This window comes from Fringilla coelebs (genome assembly GCF_963513975.1).
Source record: "Fringilla coelebs genome assembly, chromosome: 3".
In the NCBI taxonomy this organism is placed as follows: domain Eukaryota; kingdom Metazoa; phylum Chordata; class Aves; order Passeriformes; family Fringillidae; genus Fringilla; species Fringilla coelebs.
This window is the reverse complement of record NC_140030.1, coordinates 82653901-82671020: the sequence shown is the minus strand read 5'-3', so window position 1 is coordinate 82671020 and position 17120 is coordinate 82653901. Positions and strand designations below refer to the sequence as shown.

At 35.1% G+C, this 17120-nt stretch overlaps 1 protein-coding gene across 3 annotated transcripts in view; it reads left to right on the top strand.

Moving 5' to 3' along the window:
• Positions 1-17120, top strand: part of SDCCAG8 (SHH signaling and ciliogenesis regulator SDCCAG8) — a 104170-nt gene that overhangs the window by 2290 nt on the left and 84760 nt on the right. For all 3 annotated transcript variants that reach the window (XM_084201781.1, XM_084201779.1, XM_084201780.1), the window contains exons 2-9: positions 4531-4692; positions 4798-4880; positions 8100-8213; positions 8616-8741; positions 9025-9165; positions 10529-10593; positions 12322-12510; positions 14539-14677. In XM_084201781.1, coding sequence (XP_084057907.1) covers positions 4531-4692; positions 4798-4880; positions 8100-8213; positions 8616-8741; positions 9025-9165; positions 10529-10593; positions 12322-12510; positions 14539-14677 — 1019 coding nt within the window. The remainder of the gene's footprint in view (positions 1-4530; positions 4693-4797; positions 4881-8099; positions 8214-8615; positions 8742-9024; positions 9166-10528; positions 10594-12321; positions 12511-14538; positions 14678-17120) is intronic.

Sequence of the window (17120 nt, the reverse complement as noted above, 5' to 3'; positions counted from 1 at the left end):
GGAGCCTGAATGTTTAGTAAACTGAGTCTGGTGGCCAGAGGACAGAAAGCTGGACCGAAAAATCTGATTAAGAGCTAACTGGTCTTGGAGTTCAACAGAGAGGCTTTGATAAATAACAAAGGTTCTATAATGTAGCTTTTCCTGACCTGGTATAATGAAACTATTTAATGCCATGTGTAGTACTAAGAGGGTGATATTTGTACAGTTGGGGTTATTAGGTTACTGCGTAAACTTTCATACAATTGAGACAATTTCAAATGAACCTTAAAAACTTTAGGAGATAATATTTCTAATAAAAAGTTTTCAAGGGAGTAGAGGTATTTTGTAAATGAGAGTAAGTGGTGAGCTGCTGTATTTATATTAATAACTGAAAATTGACAGGCATAATGTGAATCCAATGGGCCTTCTACTACACCACTGCCAAGAGCAGAGTGTGATGCCTTCCTGTGGTGTTCCTCTTTTCTCCTAACAGCAGTAAATTGGGAGTACTATTTAGACTCCAATTCTTTGTTTCTAGCATATTTCTGGTTTCTTGAACAGAGAACTATTAGCTTCTATTTTTATATTGAGTTTTCTGCCTCTTGAGTAAAGAGCACTGGCTCACTAGTGAACCTGAGACAGTATAAGAGCAGGAGCAAAGGAGGGGCACACAATCCTTTATAAGATTGTTACTGAGCCTGATACACTTGTCTACCAAAAGTCTGTCTTAGGATATTGTGGAAAGTACATTCTGTATTCTACTGCATTGCTGAGTGCAGTGTCCTACATAATTTCAGAGAATGGAGATGCAAACCCTAAGAGAAACAGATGACAAGATAAGACTTCTCCAAATGAAGTTTCATTTTGTGGTTGTTTTATGTGGTTCCAAAAATAAAACAGGAGAGATGGGAAGTCAAAGTCTTCTTAGGAAAAGTGAGTATGTGGCCCAGTTTCCATCACTATGAGTTAGCTGTTACACTGAAGCAGCTTAGAGTTACATTCTTAATGGTTTTTTTGCTTAGGCTTTTTATTTTTTGGCAGGTGTTTCTAGGTATTCTTCTGAACATAAAATGTTCTTTTAAAGGTGGAGAATCTGCTGCAATGAACTTGGCAATGAGATTTTCCCATGTGAGGGTTTCTATAACAGGCAAATGCTTTATGCTCTGCAGAAAGGGCTGGTGTGGGAACTTGTGACAATGACTGCCACAGCTGTGCTTTTAAAGATGATAGCTTGGTAAAAGTTATGCTGAAAACTACCTATTTCTCATAAAAAAAGAGACAAATAAACCAGATCAGAAGGATTCATTATTTTGGAACAGCTGAGGATTTCACACATCTTTTGAGGCCTGACTAATGAACAGTCTGGTATTGTTCATTGCTGCATGTAAAATCTTAGCAGCACAGGTAGTGAGTGATAGACAGGATACTTTTAGTCTCAAAACTGCCATATAGTATGTTACTTCCACAGTAACATGCCTGTGTTTGGCAGCCAAGAAAGAAGAGGAGCTGAATGTCAGAATGGGAAGTAAATTAAGTTCCAAGATGTGCTAAACACAAAAAACCCTATAACCAAATTATCAGTTTCAGTATTTTTCAGCAGTTACTTGACTGAAAAGATATATGGTATAATATTTTAGGTTTTTAACTGTCAATGGAAGCAAATGTTGATCTAATTTTGGACAGGAAGGTTTTCTTTAAGTGGCTATAATCTTTCTGCTTTCACTAGTGTGTCTAATTGTCTGTTTTGTCAGTTACTGTTTCACAAAAAGTCTACTGTGATTTGCTTTGGGTTTTTTTAAGACCTAAAGAATCAGTGTAATTCCTTCTCTAATTTTCTAAGGCTGTTTGCTCATTGAGAATCATAATGGCAAGTGATGCCATTTGTTGAATTTATAACCAGTAACTTCATGTTCTTGTAGGCATTATTAGAACTGGACTTTAGGGTTTGGGTGACAACTTTTTCATAGAGTTGCCATTTGTTTTCTTCAATTTATGCTGCTTAATGATTCTACCAGCTGGAGTTATTTTCCATGCCTTTCAGGCAATTCTCTTATTTTGGATGATTGATTCTTTTGCTCCCAGAGTATTTTCTATGGCATTTCCGAGTCCATGAATGAGGTAGCTTTGGTGCTTTCATTTAAAGGAGTACTCTTTAAAAAAAGAGTTCTGTGCAGTCAGTGCCTGAGAAAACATCTCTTGTTTAGGCAATGCTAAACTGGTTCAATGCCTTCTGGGTTTCTTTCCTGTTTTTACTTCAATGTCAAATTATTGTTGCACTGATTTTTTTTTTTTAATGTATTGAGTTTGATCCATCAGATTTGGGTGCTATCTTGTCATTTTTCATAATCATCTCAGATCCTTTGAACACTGAAAACCAAAGGGCTTAATAGTAAGTTGTTGGTTTTGTTTTTTTTAAGTTTCAATCCACATGAGTCCAAATTGAATTATGTCGTCAGCTGTTCCAATAGGAAATAGCACTTCAATGATGTTTTAGCATAGAACAGGAATACATGTTTGGATTTTATTTGTAGAGTCTTGTTAAGACATCGAAAAGACAGGTGCTGATTGATTTTGATATGCAAATCATAGTGCTTCATGTGAACAGGTTTTGAAGTATGTTTTCACTGAGGCCATGTTTCTGTAAAATATACTATTACAGGAGTAGCTTAACTGAAACAGATTGAATTGGGGAGACTTAAAAATTAATTGCTTCTGAATTCATTAAAAAAATCAGTCATGTTCCTTGTTGTCCTATAGCTTGCATCCACAGTGGTTTTTTAAAATTTCTTTCATATTTAAAAAGAATATTTTTACATTGTAAGAAACAACAAATATAGTCTTTCCATTCCTTGGTATATTGTGTTTTTTCCTAATGCCCAAAATTATGTTCCTTACTTTGGAAATAAAAAATACTGTAATGTATTTATTCTCTTTTAGGCATCCAGTTCAACTTACTGAAGTAAGTGTTGGATCTCTTGAATCTGGTGAATGTAAAGCCACAGCACTGGGACCTCCTAATTCCCAGTTTCCCAGTGGAGAGTGTTTTGCCTATGACAGCAATGTTAGTAATTTGGAAATAGGCAAGCTTTTAAGAAATTTAAGGAAGTGCTTGATGACACTTTCCAGAATGGGGTGACATTATTTCAGAGGCAGGAAAGTGTAGTAAAAAAAAAAATATGGCATTAGTATGGCATCGATATTGGCATTGATCGTGGTATTGATAATGGTTTTTAATATGTTTCACTACTACTGGCCTGTATGTTTATGGGGAAAGAGGACAGAGAGGAGAAGATCTCTGTTGTCTTTGTGGATGAAGTAATAGCTTGGAGTTCAGAAGCTGTAATACTACAAAGAGAGAGAAGTTCTGGGAAAACCAATATATATGGGCTTGGTTGGTTCTAGTTTGGTTTGTTTTGTTGTTTGTCCCCTGGCTAGGGAGCAAATGCTGGTACTCTGGGGTTCTCTGGCAGACATACAGGGAATGGGGAAGTGAAGCAAGGATCTTTTATGCTCTCAGATGACACACCACATGCAAACTTAAATGACAGTGAACACTTCTTGGCAACAAATGGTTGCAGCATAGTTTGCTAAATATCTAAGCCATTGCATCAGTGAGATACTTCTGCCATTTCTCCATTAGCTCTTCCGCCCTTATAGCATCCTGGAATACTCAAGAAAGGATGAAGAGCTTAAGTATGTCAAAAGTGAAATATTTGACCTAAACCCTTCTTTTCTGAGTCATTGCCTTGTAAATGGTATTTGGGTTTGTTTTACAAAATTTTGGCTGTTTAAAATATGCTTATGATTTTCGTGAAGTCAGCTGAATCAAATAAAAAAATAAGAAAGGAATATAAGGAACAAATATATTGAACATTAGATAAGACCTTTGCTGTATCATCTGTCAGTAAGTCAGTTCTTGAAAATATTTATATTTATGTCGATAGAGGTTTTCTGTTGTGTTTGTTGGGTCTTTTTTCTAGAATAGTATGTATTGTTATTTATTTTTCACACTGTTCAGAAGTCATTGGTCTTTATTAAATAACTGTTTTATGGTGGCTTGCTTTGCTGAGTTATTACTTCATTTACTCAGGTATTTGTTTCATTGTGTGACATGTTGCTTTGTAATATAGTGTGGTGGCATCACTAAAATGCAAAACCATTTTTCTTGGTTTCCAATCCTGCATATTGTAGAAAATGTAGCATGAGCTTTAGGTTTATTGAAAAGTATGGAAGCTAGGAAATATTTTAGGGTCAAGTATATTATTACTCGTGCTTCTGCAGAGTCCTAATGTATTGAGGGGCTAAGATGCTATGTATAGCTCTTCTCTGAAATATTAGTATTTAGTAAATATTTTGCAAATATTGTAGGTTTTTTGGCTGTTTGCATTAGCTAATTGCTTCCAGTGGCTGAGTTTAGATCAGGTGGTCAAGCCAGACACATGCTGAATGCTTGTAGTTCTCTCATGTCTTTTCCCATTTAAAATATCAGCCAGTAAATCCTTTCTTTTATGTTGTTTACTGTGGCTAATGATGTGGTTGGGTTTTTTTTAGAACGTGCCAGTGAAAGCATCTCTCAACTGAAACATGCCTTGGCAAAAGGTGATGGCACTGGATTTGACCAGTCCTCTGTGGATGGGGACAGTGACAATGCAGACAAGGCCAGTGATGACTGTGGGACTGCCGCCAGTCAGGAACTGCAGCACAGTCATGCAGGTAAGATTGCTCTGAAAGCAAATGGTTTAAATTGTTAGGAATTACAGTAATTTCAATTTAAAAAGTAATTATTTCTTGGTTATAATGTTTTTTATCTCTTCCTAGTTAACCAACTTAAAATTTTGTTGCAACACCAAGAAGGAATGGAAAGTGAAGAGTCTCCCTCAAGAAGGAAGAATTCATTCCATGTATGTTTCTTCTGGTTTCATTTGTGTTGTTTGAATAAATGGCATGTATGTTGATTTTTTAGTACAAAGAGGAAAAAAGAAACATTGAATCATTTTAACAGTCTTAAATATGGGAGCTTCCTGAGCCTATCACCAGAATTGGGTATCCTTATGACCATAATGGAAGAAAAAAGAATCTGTAATACAGGTTTTGTACCTTTCTCCTTTTTTTGTTGACTATGTAGTTTGGTCGTCCATCCTTTTTGTTTTGAAAACACTTGGGATAGACAACAAGAAAAAATTTCTGAAAAAGCAGCCTCTTTTTTCCTTTGACTGCACCTTAAGGATTCTAAGTGTCCTTCTTACGCTTTAACTATGCTTTTTCTTGAAAGAGTTAGAGATGTTCATGCAAAACCAGGTTTTGCAGTTCTCTGCCAAAATGCAGTGGTCTTTGTCAAGTTTGTTTACTCCCTTCCAAGGGCTTCTCAGATGCTGCTTCATTGAAGCAGAACTGCACCACAGTACATGTGATGCACCGTTCAGTTACAGAGCAGCTGAGAGTTGCTACAATCTCCACAGAAAAATAAGTCAAAGGCACTGCTGCAGTTTTATCTTTTGATGGCCGACACTGAATATTTTTGGTTTATACTATGCAAGACAAGCAGCTCTTTGCTGTCAAAGTTAACAGCAGAATAATCTAAAACCTGTATTCCTGCTGTGTTGCTTTCAGCCTGTGTAATGAGCGTAGCTCTGCTGTCCTGATGTCAAGGAATTTTATTTAAAGTTAACCTTTTTGAGTGTTCTAAAATCCAGGAGTTTAGTATGGTTGTCCTGCCAGGTATTTTGCCTCATAATGGCATAGGAAAGAGTTAGTGTTTTGTAGCTCAAGGGATTGATGGATCATTGGATGACTTTGGCATGACATGAATCGGTATCAGTTTGTATTTAGCCTTGGAAGGGAAGAAAAGAATCTTTTATCCCCTCTTTGGTGAAGTTTTCTACTCATATTGGGAAGTTTTACTAGAGTGGAGATTTTAGAAAATGGAATACTTTTATCTAAGAAACTTGGGATAGGGCTTTCAGGGAGTGGATCTAAGGATGGAGGAATAAACAGAGAAAAAATGGGAATTTACTGTATTGGTACAGAGCATTGCCCCATTTTTAACTCTTCAAGTTTCCAGTGAGAGACATTCTGTAAAGTGGTGGCTTTACTCTCCTTTGCAGCTGTCCTCCATCTGCTTGAGGATATGAAAGTGTTCTGAAGGCAGACCATGTGTAAAGCTCAAAAAAATGTTGAACTGCAAAAGTGCACACACACCAAAAATAAGCCCAAGCTCTCATAAAATATGAGCTTGTCCAGTGATTTACTGGACACTGCAGAAATGCTTCTTCTATAAGAAGAATCCAATTTTCCAAAGGTCAAGGAAAGCAAACTTAGACTATGAGTAACCTTAACCTTTTGCTTTGAGTGATGCTGAAATACCTGATGACTGCTGAATAGTAAACGACTGCAGGATCTACAGCTGAATATAACATTTCACAAAAACTATACACTGTAGTAACCTTTACCACACTTCATACATAAAAATAATATTGTTGCAACAAAATTCCTTTTTCTTGCCCATAGATTAAAGTTGCAATAGACATCCAATTATTAAATCCTTTCTTTGATTACACCCAGACAGTTGTGCACAAATCTTCCTTTTGCTCTACACTTTATCACCTGAGGTCAAGGCCCATCAAGATTGCTTCATATAACAAGTGCAGTTCTGCAAGCTGGGTTTTGGCTAACCTAGCTGCACCCAACCTCTGTTCTGACACTGTTCTTATAGCTGGAGATGTGATAGAGTCCTGTTGTCTCCTGCCAGTTTATAGGATGGCAGAGTTTCTGTAATTCTGTGGTTTAGATGCTTGAGATTTGAGACATTCTGGAAAAGTACAAGGTGGGCCAAATTATTTGTGATGTTGGCAAAACTGTTTGTCACTGTGTTGAATGCTGGCTTCTAGAGCTGCTAAGCATTTATATTTTATAAATCCTTTTCAATATTAAGTATTTGAGTGTGAACAGCATTTCCAAGACTCAGGCATAATTGTTTGGAAATTCATACTGATCAGATATGTCTTTCAGTTCTGATTTTAATATTTGGGCAGATTTAAAATCATGCCTCTCCTGACCTCTGTTATTTCACCCTGTTACATGTTATATTGTGAGAACATTAATTTAAAAATCCCAAATCAATTTACAATCAGTTTATAACAATTATGTTGTTAAAAAGGTTAAAAAAAAAGGTCACAGAGGTCTTTTTGTGTTGAGAATATATACTACCTGTTATTTTCTTTTTAGTGAAAAATTCCTTAGCAATATTGGTTACATTACACTGTTGCTTCTCAGTTTAAACATTAGAAATGTTTTTCAGTGAAAAATAATTTGAATAGAAATGGAGTTTTTCCACATTTTTCTAACACTGCTGTGGTGTAATCTTGTCAGGGAGGCAGCTGGAGGTCTCAGCTGCAAGGTGTTCATTACGTTTTCAGAGAAGAGGGATGGATGAATAGGAGCCAGAGACACAGATGACTTACAAATATTATCAAGGCTATATTATATGTACTTTAACAAGTGTGTTTCCTTTTTCGTTTTAATTTATAAAGTAGTTAGGATTAAGAATTTAAATCAGGATGAATTCTGAGTCAATAGAATCCTAATTTAAGGGTTATACCTTTATAAGGATTGGACAAGGAATTTTAATGCATTGTTGGCAGAACCTGTAGATAAGATAACTAGTGCATGGAATAGCCATTAGTAACTTGGTTTGCTTTTTTTAATTTTGCTTTGTGGGGTTTTTGTTCACGTTTGGTTTGGGTTTTTTGGGTTGGTTTTTTTTTTTTCAATGGTGAATATTTCAAAAGTAATATTTAAAAACAAGGATGTAGGTTTCTGAATCTTTGATCTCTTTTAGACCTCAATTATATTTAGGAAATATATCACAGAATATTTTTGCACAAAAAGGCATGTTTGTGACCCAAAATCACATGTGTGAGTTTCAAAAATAGGGATATGCATAAAGATATTGTTTTCCTTCAGAAGTGTGAACTAGTGTTAATAGAGAAGACTCCATTAACAATTCTGTGTGCATTTTGAAGCTTTACCAGAAAGCTGTAGGTTGTATTCTGTGTGCAAGCAAGATCTTATTGCAATAATGGAAAATCATAACATAACACGTTGTTCTTTTCTTCCTTCAGAAGCCCCCAGAAGCTGTGCCTGCAGATTTACCAGCCCTTTTTGATCTTGTTCCTATAATCACTGATCAGTCACAGTACATTAAACATTTGGAAGCAGAAGTGAAATTTTACAAGGTATCAGATAACTTATTTGACCTACTAAAACCCTGCTCCCCCAAATGTGAAAAACTGCATTAAAAGCAGCTTACATTTAGATTTGAGATTGATTGCTGTAATGGCCAAAACTGAGCCAAATGCAGTTCAGTACATCTCTTACCCTGTGTCTTAGTATCTGGTATTTAAGGGTCTTTAAAGACATTTTGACAGCCTGTCACAAATACAAATAAGCTTTTTTTTTTAAAGATTTATAGCAATTTGAGCTGCAAAAATACAAAATCTCTCTTTTGTGACTTCTTAGTCTCTCTAAAAGGGTTAAAATATTTGAAAATGTTAGTCTAGACTCTTGGTCTCAAGATGCATTTCAATATTGATAGCCATGTTAAGGAACCTTTTAAACGTAATTCCTTCATCCTGTAGGAGGAATTGTGTGGGGTGAAAGATCAAGAACAGGCAGTTTTACTTGAAAATGAGGAACTCCATCAGAAGCTGAAATTCTTGACTGCAGAATACATGTTGAGAGAACAAACTCTTCTTGATGCCTCAGTAAGTTTTTATTTTTTGTTGCTTTAATCAGTGGCCAGATTATTTTTATGGAAGGGTATTCAAATGATTATCTGCAAATGGAATTTTAGTCAAAATTTAATGAGAATTTGTAAATATGGATTTCCTTGGGTAACATAATTTTTGTAGGTTGCTAACCTAATTAACTTGTTTATTGGTTCTTATATTCTGCTGAAGATTATAAGATTCAATACTTAAGTAAGTAAATTTGTTTAAAAAAACAGCCTGCATCATCATAACTGAAGCATTCATACTTTCATTTTAGGCGAATACTCAGAAATCCTGGCCTGTAGGTGGTAAAGAGCGTAGCACACACCAGCCTGTCACCTCCTCTCAGGCACATAACAAAGATCAGGCTTTTGTGGCAGCAGCTTCTGGAGACAAAACCAGATGGCCTGTAGAACTGGTTGGTATTACCTTTCTTCACAAACTCCTACCTCTGCAGAACTGTTCAGCATTGTTGTTCCAGTTCTGATTATCAGCTTTTAAAAGACACAGGAGAAATTTTAGTTGACTGAACTTTAATCTGAGCTCAAATTTTATTCTCTTAAACCTCATCTTCTCATTATACCCTAATTAATACTATTGTGCAGTTAGACACAGATGGCAGGTTGTATATGCAGATGATGACTTCCCAGAGATAATTCTCATTTAGAGATGATGGTTTCACTGTACTTGGGAGATTCTTAGGAGTAACACAGCACCCAAGCAGGTTGGAACTAGCTGGTGTAATTTATGTAGCCCTCCACACAAGCTCTTTTCATAATGAGTTGTTCTGCTCCTGGAGCAGTACAGGCTCAGTAAGGTACAAAATTAGTTTTGTGCAATCTGCTTCCCTTGGATGAATTACACACCTTGTGCTTTTAGAGATACAGAGGAGTCCTAGTAATTTAGAGATTATGTTGTTTCTTCCTGTATTTTTAGTTTCAGAGGATATTAATTTTCCTTTTGCTCTGAAGTAGTTGGGGTAGTTTGCTATCTTTTGGGAAAAAACTTGGCTAATTGAAAAGTTTTTATATATTTTATTCATGTTCATTTGTGTACTGTGGAATTTATACAGTACTTTAATTCTTTAACTATATGGGATTTGGGGGTTTTTTCATATAAATATATAGTTTGGGGGTTTTTTGTACTATTATTTTATAGCTGAAGACCTCAGTGATTACTGATGCCTGCAGTTGTTTGGAAGCAGTTTTTTACAGTAATTGCTTTTTTCTTCATCTGCCACATTTAAATCAGGGGAATCATGTTGATTGTAACTTCTTTCTAAGTGTCATAGTGAGCTAAATTGGTAGTGCTTTATCTGGTTTTGTTATCACCATTGTATTTAACATGGATGTGGTTGATTCATATGCCCAGTTCTTCACCAGGTATATGAAGAGTAACTCACTGCATTATAAATAAATAGCCTGTGTAATTGAAATTCTTAATAATTATGTATTCATATCTGCTGACTTGTGGGAAAGCAAGAGCAAACTCGATACATGATTATCAGTTTCTGTGAATCATTGTAGAAAACTGAGGAATGCAGTTGGAATTGAAACAATTTACCATATGAGGATCTGGCAAAAAACTTTATTTAGAAACAAAAAATGGGAGGGTTGTTCACTTTTTAGACTTCCAGAAAAGTGAAATATTTAGGTTTCTCTGCCACTAGTATTTCAACAGGTTTATGTCCTCGGGGGAAAAGAATGTGGGTAAAGTCTAGGTTTATTTGTAAAAACTGTTATGAAGAAAGCAAGACATATCTTCTCCCATCTTTTCTAAAGGAGAATCTAAAACTTCTTTATCAAGAAAAAGTCAATATCCTTGATGCTCAAATACAGTCTCTAAGGTAAAGTTAATTTCTTTTTTCTTAAAATAATCCTTAAAAAATTGTCATAACAGCATGAACCACTCTTAATCTGAATTTAACTAAAAGAATGCCTTAATGTTTGAATGTTGTCTCTTTTGATAGTGTCCCTAAAAACTAGTTTTTGTTAAGTTCTCTCAAATATTGATGTAGCAAAATTGAATGTACTGCTTCTTTATAGAAACAGTAGCAATTTAAAACATCTTATCTTTTTTACTCTCTTTCCCCTAAGAAAGGTCATGTAAGATAGACCACTCAAAGAGAAAAGAGAGGTTACAATTTCAACTTGTGTGACAACTTCCATAATTAGCTACTTTCTACTACTCTTTAATCATGTTTTTCCCTAAATAAATTGTGGTTTCATATTTTTGAAAATGCTACACTGTTCTGTGTGTAAAAAGAGTCATTGGTAGGGAGACAAGTTCAAAGAATGCTTTGGTGAAACCTGCAAAATGCAAAGCCAGTTGTCTTAGTGAAGGTAAAGGAGGATCTTTAATTTCAATCCATTTTTTAATTATAATTAAAATTATAATCCTTTTTTTTTCCCCTTGGCCTCAAGTGTTATATTTACTCAAAAAATAATTATTGGAGGCTAAGGTTGCCTCAGAAGTTCCTCAAGTACATTGTTCAGCCCGTGGTTTCTTCTAAGAGGCATAATCTTGCAAACAGGAAGTTCTGCAAAACTAAATTTTATTGAAGTGACAAATTATATCACGTTCAGTGATATAATTCTTTCTTCCCTTCTAACTTCAAGGATGAATGTACACAGGACTTGCTGATTTCTGTCCAAAACTTTCCAACAATAGGTTTGTTGCACCATGACTGTCTAAGGATGTACGCAGAGCAAATTCTGTTCAGGTTATAGTGGGTTATATGCAATAGACCAAGTACTAAAATTGGAAAAAGTGCACAGAAGATTTTCCAGATGGAAATAAGAATGCACGCAGTGTATATATCATGTGCACAGTAAATCCAATGCAACCAGAATGTGTCAGACTTCCTGAGTGTGTGCTGCCCAGATGGCCTGCATAACAAACCCAAAGCTTTGGATTCATTGCACAATTTGTCAAATTGATCTATATGTGCACAGTGTGCGTTTGTCTGGAACTTCCTGATGTTAACATTCCTATTGCTTGCAATCCCCCCAGCCTGACACATGCTTGGAAATTCTGGAGAAAATTCTTCAGAGCACCTGGTAAAAATTTTGGAGACAAGTAAAACACTTAGACTGTTTTTCTGCACGTGTGTTTGACCTCAGGTTGTGTATATTGCGAGATCTGAGTGAATCTGCTGATTCTTGTCTAGGGAGTAGAGAACAAATATGAAGTTAGGGATGTTATTAATAAAAGCAACAGAAAATTGTTAGAGTTTTGAAATATTTATACAGCTGACTTTTTTTTTCCCTAATAATGAATATTATACTCTGTTCAGACAAAATGTAAGCCTACAGGTTTTTCATCTAATAAATTTGTTGAACTTCAATATTTTCTGATAATATGGGGGAAGAAACAAATGAATATAGTACTGTTTTGTCTATTAATAATTTTGATTGGGCAGTTCAACTGTTATTTTCTCTTCCTTATTGAAATGTGTAAAATACTGTTCATTACAGGGATTCTTACAGTTCTTTTTAGGTTGCATTTGTAGTTATATATTCTATATGAATATGACTTGTAGAAATATCTAATTTCACAAATTTCTTCTTTCTAGAAAAGACCTTTCAGAATCTCAGAAGACATGCAAAGATTTGGAAGGAAGGCTGAAACACCAGAAGTCACTGTTTGCAGCCAGAAATTCTGGCCAGGTTGGTGGTCTGTGCCTGAACTGTGCCCAGCACGAGGCCATTCTTGCCCAGACTCACTGTAATGCCCACGTGCAGACCATCGAGAGGCTGACAAGGTAGGTACTGGGGGTATGGATTTGTGTTGGAAACATGGCTCCTTGCATTAAACCTTTTAAGTCTCAATGTGCTGGGTTACATTCATAGGGAGATGTGCATTTCTGGAACAATACACTCCCAAACTGGAGTCCTAATGCTGAAATCAGTGAATGTAGGTCCCAATCACTTTAAAATCCATAATGGCTTTGCTACTTATTTCAAGTGGGAAAGAATTTTAGTTGTTATAATGCAATTATGATACCTTGGGCTGGCCAGATAATGGGACAATTTACAGTCTGTTTCCTGTACTTTTTGTACAAACAAGCCCTTCACACTGTCAGCACAAATATTGTGCAAGTCCATGCATTTTGATTGATTATAGTTTGCAAAAGTTCATTATAATTATGTAGTTGGAAGTTTTTCTGGCTCCACTTTATTCTCTTTATCTCTGAGGAACTTTTTAGATACATCAACACTAGGTCATGTGCCTGGAGTAGGAACCCCTGTAGTAGTTCCCCTCTGACTACAATAAGACAGGGAAAAGAATTTCCATTGGACAAAAATAAATGAAATTATTTGTTGCACCCTTTTTTAAAAAAATTACAGCTTTTATTTAATTTTTTTTTTTTTTTAACACAGCTACATAGGCTGGATATATGTAATTCAGGGATCCCAACATTAAATTCTTTTCCTTAAAGAATTCTGCCAGCCAATTCATCTTCAAAAAACCTCACCCTTTCTACTTGCTCATAATAATGATAGGGTACTGCAACTTTCTCAAAGTTTGTTAAACAGCCATCTATTTATTGTCAGATATCTGAAGCTCCCTGGAATTTCTGAAATATTAGAATGAGCCTGAGATGGAATAGTGGGTCAATTAGAAGCAGGGAGACTGAAGGGGCATAGAACATATATGTACTTGGTCAAGTGGGTGCTATCCCTCTGCACTAGATGGTTATTGCCAGGATTTATGTACTTTTTCCTATTAGCAAGTCCAAAAATTTTCTGGCAAAGCTCTATTGCTGAGAAGTCATGTTTCAAAATCTGCTTTTGTAGCAAAAGTAATTATTTGTCACAGATGTTGGAAAATATGAACAAACTGTAAATCAGTACATTCTTGTCCTCTTATATTATGGTGAGCTTGAAATAAAAGATTCGAATTGACCTCTTTATTTATCTTAAACCATTATTTCATTTGGAGGTTTAAAAAAGTCTAAAGGCTACCTCTACTTGTGGTGCAGTTTAAAAGCAAGGGTATTTCAGTAGGAATTTTCAAAGGAACTTTATCAAATTCAAAAATGAAATGAAATTTCAAAGTGTGACTGCTAGGTCCCTGGCAAACACAAAAAAATGTGTTACCATTTTACACAACATTAAGAACACATCAGTTTTCAGACGGAATCTGGAGCTGCACCTAAACCACAGACAACAGACAAAACTTAATTTAAAAGCTTTTAACATATCAAAACAGTGAAAAGGTGAGGTTAAGTATTACAGTTTTACCAACTCTGCTTTACCATTTAGTACAGATTTTAGTGTCTTAGTGCAGAGTTGTAGAATCCAGGTGTCCTATTGTTTGGCTTCCAGTTTGCAGCAAATGGATTTAGATTGTCATTTGATATACTTAGAGATTACTTGTTGACCCTAACCCTTCCTTTTTATTATTTTTCCCTCTTTTACATTTAATCAGAGTGTAATTCCATATTGCCTTTATTTTATTATTTGCATGGATCCCCATTTTGTTATGCCAGCAGAATGTGCTCAGCTTCTGTACATTAATGACTTGAGATCTGCTGTCTTTACTGGCAGTTCCTCTAATGGTCCATCCTTTTAAAATGAAGGACTGGTTGTCAAGCAAATTATATTTTCAGTATCTGCCAAGGTTGAATTATGCTGTCCTTCTCTCATGAGTTTTAGTTTTGCTTTTCTTACCACTTTGCTTAAGCCTTTCATCTGTATTTTATATTTGCTATACCTGTTGTTTGGGGTTTTTTTCTCTTACAAAAAGAAATAGAAGCATCTGGATTGTTTTTTTTTTTAATATGCAGAGAAAGAGATGACTTGATGGATGCACTTGTTTCAGTGAGACAAAGCATAAAAGAGATGCAGCAAAGAGAATCTAATGCTTGTAAGCAAGTTGAACATGCTGTGCAAATGGCAGAAGAGGCAAATTTTGAAAAAACAAAGGTAAATCCATCACAAAATTAGAGCTTTTTAGTGTTCCAATCTAATGCAAATGTTAATTAGTTTTCAAGCTAATGAGAGAATGCATGCATAAGACCTTTGTCATATTTTAATATAATGTAGGTTTAAAACAACTGCACCATGTGACTGTTTCTGAGCAGTAATATGAATTCTGTATTCAAGTTCTTAAATTCTCATCAATACTATGAGGAGTGCTGCATTATTTAATTGATGTACTTTCACAGTTAGGTGATATAAATTGAGTTGTAGAATTTTCAAAGATATTCTTGATATGTAAAACCATAATTTTGACCTACTCTGGAAAGAATAGTTAAAATGTTTACAAACAGTTCTTTTTTGCCTCAGATGACAGCAGTGCAAGAACTGATTGACTATCAGAGCTCTTTGAAGATGAGAAGCCTTGTCTAATGCTAAGCTTGTCTAAGCTTCTGGTATTATGTAAATAATAGTGCAAAAACCAGTTTTGATCTAATGCTTGTGTTAGCCCTAGTTCTGTACACAATCAACCTATATTCACCTAAATTATTTCCTTGATAGTTAGTGACATCTACTGTACTATTAGTGAATTACTGTGGAATTGAGAGAGGGTTGCTTTGCTTGGGTTTTTGTAATTGAATGCAAACAAGATTGATGTAATTGTTCTGTTGATAAAATTGGTGTTATTTATCCAGTGCTGTAAGAAAAGAGTGGGTGCTTGTAGTGTTGTGTGAAGTGCTACCAGTTTGTCTTCAAGGCTGAATAGTAGTCTGGGGTTTTTTTCATCCCACTGTTTTAATATGAAAGAATAGGAAAAATTTTTTTTACTTATACTGCATTAATTTTGCCTTTTTACAAGTACTGGTATACCTCTTGGTAAGTATAAATCATACTTTTTTCCCCCTGTCCTATTCTAGTCTTAAGTGCTGTTTTTCTTGATAACTAGCATGGAATCCCATAGAACAGTCCACATAACAAAAATGAGAATTAACACATCAAATTTTCAAATACTATAAATGCAATTTCATCAGTCTGTTGTCCCAAAGTCTAACCTCAGGTGCTTATAATTTAAAACCACCATTTCTTCTTGTCTTTTGGTTGTCTCGGTAGTTTTTGGCCTCTTGCTAATTGTACAGAGCAGGAAGGAGATATATTTAAGTTTACATAGTTGAAGCAAAATCAGGAATATATTTTTGACACAAAAGTCATAAAAGAATAATTGTTTGAACTGCTTGTTGTGTAGTCAGAACAGTGGAGCTAACAAAATACACATTTCTTCTTGAAATGCAACTAATGCAACTGCTTTCTTCTAGAGTGCATTGGTTTAGATGTCTACCAAGCTGCAGCAGTTTTATGCAGGCAATTGTTTGCTGAAGTTGATGATTTATTTCCTACAGAAAAGGATTCAATGCCATAACAGAGAGATTCTCTCACCTGAAGGGGATCCCACAGAATTGCCATAAAACTAATGGAGACTGTTAGAGCATTCTCTAAAAATCATGGTTTAACTTGTTCCCCTCAAGAATAGTCCAAAGCCAAAAAAATTGAACATAGGAGATTGGCTTTGAGTGAAAGAAGAATAAGCAGTTAAAAAAAAAAAATTTGAAAATAAAGGGTAAGAAGTTAGAATTCCTAAAGGGAGGTTACTCTAGCTTCTTTGAAGCAGAATATGCTGGGATCAGTGGAATGTTGAAATTAAATCTAGTTTACTCGAAGGCTAGCAAAGCTCCCTTCAGGGTGCTTTGAATACTTTGATTTACTTGTAATGGAGTAGTGTATTTCTGATTTAAACTGACATAACACTCAAATTCTACACTTTGGCAGAGATACAGTAGCATGAATAGATAAATATCTTCTTTTTTCCCTCAGCATTTTTAGAAGATAGTGAAGACAGTGTTTTGAGAGTGTTCTTGAACTTGCGTTTTTTCTTTTTTGACAGAAAACCTATCTATAACCCTATATTTTAGCACACAATTAAGCAATTAAGCAGTACTTTATGAGGTATTTAGTAGAATTAATTTTTTACAAACCTGAAACTTATTTGTCAAACTTTTTTTTTGTATCTTTACTGACTGCTTTCAGGTTTCTCAGCGTTCTGCACTCAGTAATTCACTTCAGGAGAAGACTAAGTGGAAGTGCATACATTTTATTCATTTTTCCTTCAGTTCTTTAATTAGACAGCAACCACTGTATTTGCAAGGAGTCAAATACTGGAGGCTGATTCTAGTGATGTGCATTCAGGAATTTCTAATTTTAAATGTAAGGCAAGAAATCATAGTTTTACAACAGCTACTTATTTGGAAAACACACACAGAAAAATTCTTCCTTCTTTGCCATTATTCCTAAAAGCAATTAAATTTCTCAGTTACAGTAAGGCATGTTAAACATACAAACCTACAAACATATACATCTGTTTTCATTTTGTTAGTCCTATTCTAGATGTTAACAC